This window comes from Acanthisitta chloris, unplaced genomic scaffold (assembly GCF_000695815.1).
Source record: "Acanthisitta chloris isolate BGI_N310 unplaced genomic scaffold, ASM69581v1 scaffold17566, whole genome shotgun sequence".
Taxonomy (NCBI): Eukaryota; Metazoa; Chordata; class Aves; order Passeriformes; family Acanthisittidae; genus Acanthisitta; species Acanthisitta chloris.
In genome coordinates, this window is record NW_008679956.1 from 69,722 (window position 1) to 73,087 (window position 3,366).

Genomic DNA, 3,366 nt, shown 5'->3' on the forward strand with positions numbered 1-3,366 from the left:
AATTACTCTAGGAAGCCATCTGTAGTCTCAAATATTTCTATGATATGACTTATGTTGAGAAATACCTAAACTCTTATAAAGACACCACTAACTCAAAAGTCACTGCTGAAAATATTTCAGAGCCCTTCTAAGAAATTACCATTATTTTTTCCTCTATTGACAACAGGAGATCTGTAGGTGAAGAGCAATAACATTGCAAATGTTGGTGGGCAAAATCTCATGTGCAATGTTTCATAGCGAGGGTGTTAAGTGCTATGGAATCCTAACTACAGCTCTCTACTCCAAAATCCCATTGCATGTTTCTCTACAGGCACCAAAGACGCTTCATGGTCTTACAAACAATTTCTTTAGCACAATTGGATTATAAAATCATAATAGACATACACATACATATATCACTTTCTGTGACCTATTTACATTGAAAAAAATCCTATCCATAGATCACAAGTAGGGCTTGCTAATCACTAAATCAAAAAAAACCCCCAACCACCACCAAAATCTAAGAAGTTACTCTGCTTTTACTCCCAAAAATTTGGCACAATGCTTGGCAGCACTCTCTGGAGTCCTAGCTTGTTCTCTAAAAGAGATTGTCATGCTAATGTGTCTTACATCAAGCTTATCTTTTCTTTTTAACAAGAGTGGTAATAACTAGTAGTTTTCATGCTGAGAACACTGGAAGATAAAAAACATAAGAGTGTTCTTCTTACAGGCAGTCTCTTTCTCCTGTCATCTCCTCTACCCAGTCCACTGCCCAAATCCTATCCTCCACATTTGAAGGAAGGAAGAAAGAAGGGATAAATGCTGGTATCAGTTCGTACAATTATTCACAACCTTAAAATTACAGCCTATTTCTTCCCATAAGGAATGGCCTTTTAGATAGCTTCAGACACATGTAAAAGCATGCTGGTCAAGTATACCTGCTAAATTGACTAGGTGAGAAAAATTTAACCAAATTGACAGGATTTCTTATTAGTAGATATAAGAATAACTTTTCAAGGAGGAAAAGGGCAGCTCATGTCCCTTTAGAGATACTAATCAAAATCCATCTTGCTCATGATTTCACCCATCTTTTATTGTATCTGAAAAGTCAGTATACTATCCATGTATTAGTTAGGCTTCAAAGGGTGTATGCATTGCCTAAGGAGCTGAGAATTGAGTTTTATTTATTTGAAAGCTTAAGTTCTGTATGAAACTTCAGGAGTACTTAAATTCTACAGGGGGACTTGAAACCCATCCTGTAACACTAGAATTTCAGAAGCAAACATATTAATAGTCCTTGACATGACCTTCAAAGGAACATATGTAGGTGGTTCTTAGTAACTGTGCACACTAAATCTCAGGTCTTACCTATATGATGCATCATACCAAATCCTTGGACAGTATATGTGTGAAAAAAATGACTCTTCTTAATCAGATATTATCTGTATTTCCATCTTGATCCGTTAATATGTGGGTTTCATAGAGGCTACAGATAAATCTGACCTGTGGTATTTTACTTTGTGTAGCTGGGACAAACCACTGAAACTTGTTAAGTGCTACATCCATGTTCATGGCTGGACCAAGATCGTTGCTGTCACTGTGCACCTTGTCAAACACAACATAGGAAAGTTATGCTTCTTTTTAAGTCTGTTTGTGTTTCAAGCCTGCACCAAAACTCTCTCATCCACTCTTCCATGCCATATGGATTTTTCAATGTATAAAAAATCCCTGCTCAAACAAGAGTGGGTTTAATATTAGCAACTTTTCTTCTCTTTATTAAGCCCTTCATCGCCATGTCGCTATAAGAACTTATGCCCAGCAAGGGAAGCTGGCTGGAGCACTGCAGTCTAAACAGCTAAAGGATAACACTGAGCAGATCTGCTAAAGAACATAAACAAATAAAACTTGCACTTTGTAGTTTCAGAGCAAATGTCCTATGCTAGCAGAAATTCTCTCCCCACTCGTGATCCTAAAGCTGAGAGCGGTCTTTTTCCAGCTGTTTCCCTTAATTACCTCTATTCCTCCCAGATCTTTGATATCATGCTGTTTAATGTCTCCCATCACTGGTTAAGTTATATTCCATAGAGATGTCTATTGCAAGGAGTATAATCCAAAATGCTACTCACCGTACAGGGCTTCAAACTGAAAGCAGAGGACGCAGAAAGCTACAGCAACCAACTTCATGCTTGCCTGACACAGAGACACCAGCCTTCTGTCTACCATGAAGATGGGGAAGAATTCTTGGGTAGAAAAGGAAGTGGTTTGTGGGCAATGGGGAAAATTATAAGATAATCAGAATGACTTTTTAATTTAACTCCTGACTACGTTATAGCTATGTCAGCATTGGCTGTTTCACAAACCCGCGGAGTGTAATGCTTTTTTTTTTTTCCTACCTCACAGACAGGAAGATGAAAGATTTCTGAAATTACTTTTGATGCTCACTTCTGCAAGGACTTTTTCTGGTGAAGTCTATCATGATAGAGGCTACAGTCATATACAGTACCCTTCTGCAAGTGGCTCATGGACTACAATTTGTTCCTTAAATTAACTTAGAACACTTGTATTTGGAAATGGCAGCCTGGATTCTCCCCACCAGTTTCAACTGGTCTTATGTAACTAATAGTCTTGCTCTACATGCAAACCATTCATGAGTAGGGTAGGAATCTCTTGTGTGACCTGGTCCTGGAATTCATCAGAAGAACATGACCAAATTGCAGAAAGATCCCTTCAGCCCTGTGACTTCCTAAGGTCTTACTCCAACGTGACTTCCATCCTGGAGGTCAGGCTTACTTTGCCTGAAGTTTCATGAGAAACTTCATTCGGCTCTGTGAGAGGAGGAGATCTGACCCAGTGCCCTAGGGCCTTAGGTCAAAAGTTTATCTCCTTCCCTCTTCTTTGCTTTTGTGCAGCACACTCTATTCTGGCATGTTATCCATCTGTATTCTGGGAACGTTTTAGGACCCTTTGCAATAACATGTTCTACAATCATTTAGTCCTGGCTATTTATTTAGGTCTATAATACTAATTTTAGTCCAGATAACATGCAAGAAAAGCAGCTTCTAAATCATGTGTAATATATTAGATGCAGTTAGCATTTCTGATTGCACAAAGACAGAACATGAAGGACTAATAGTGGTGCCTGATGGACACTCTTTGGGTTGAGTCCTTGTAATGATTGTGCAATGGTACCAAACATTTGGTGAATAACTGGAGTAGATTACAGATTCATTCCTAGTTTAGAATGTGTGAATAAATCTTCACGTGTTGGTTTATGTGTTGGTTCCTCAAAAAGTGATCTAATGTCTTTCACTACTACTGCTAGAGGTCCATTTACATGGACACTGGCAGAGAGTTTTACTTTCTTCAAATCTTTTCAAAATCCTGCAA

The 3,366-nt window shown here is 38.5% G+C and overlaps 1 protein-coding gene across 1 annotated transcript in view; it reads right to left on the bottom strand.

Moving 5' to 3' along the window:
• The window catches only part of LOC103804911 (inducible T-cell costimulator-like), a 10,529-nt gene extending 8,366 nt beyond the window's left edge, over positions 1-2,163 (bottom strand). The window contains exon 1 of the mRNA XM_009077545.1: positions 2,106-2,163. Coding sequence (XP_009075793.1) covers positions 2,106-2,163 — 58 coding nt within the window. The remainder of the gene's footprint in view (positions 1-2,105) is intronic.
• Positions 2,164-3,366: the final 1,203 nt, after the last annotated feature.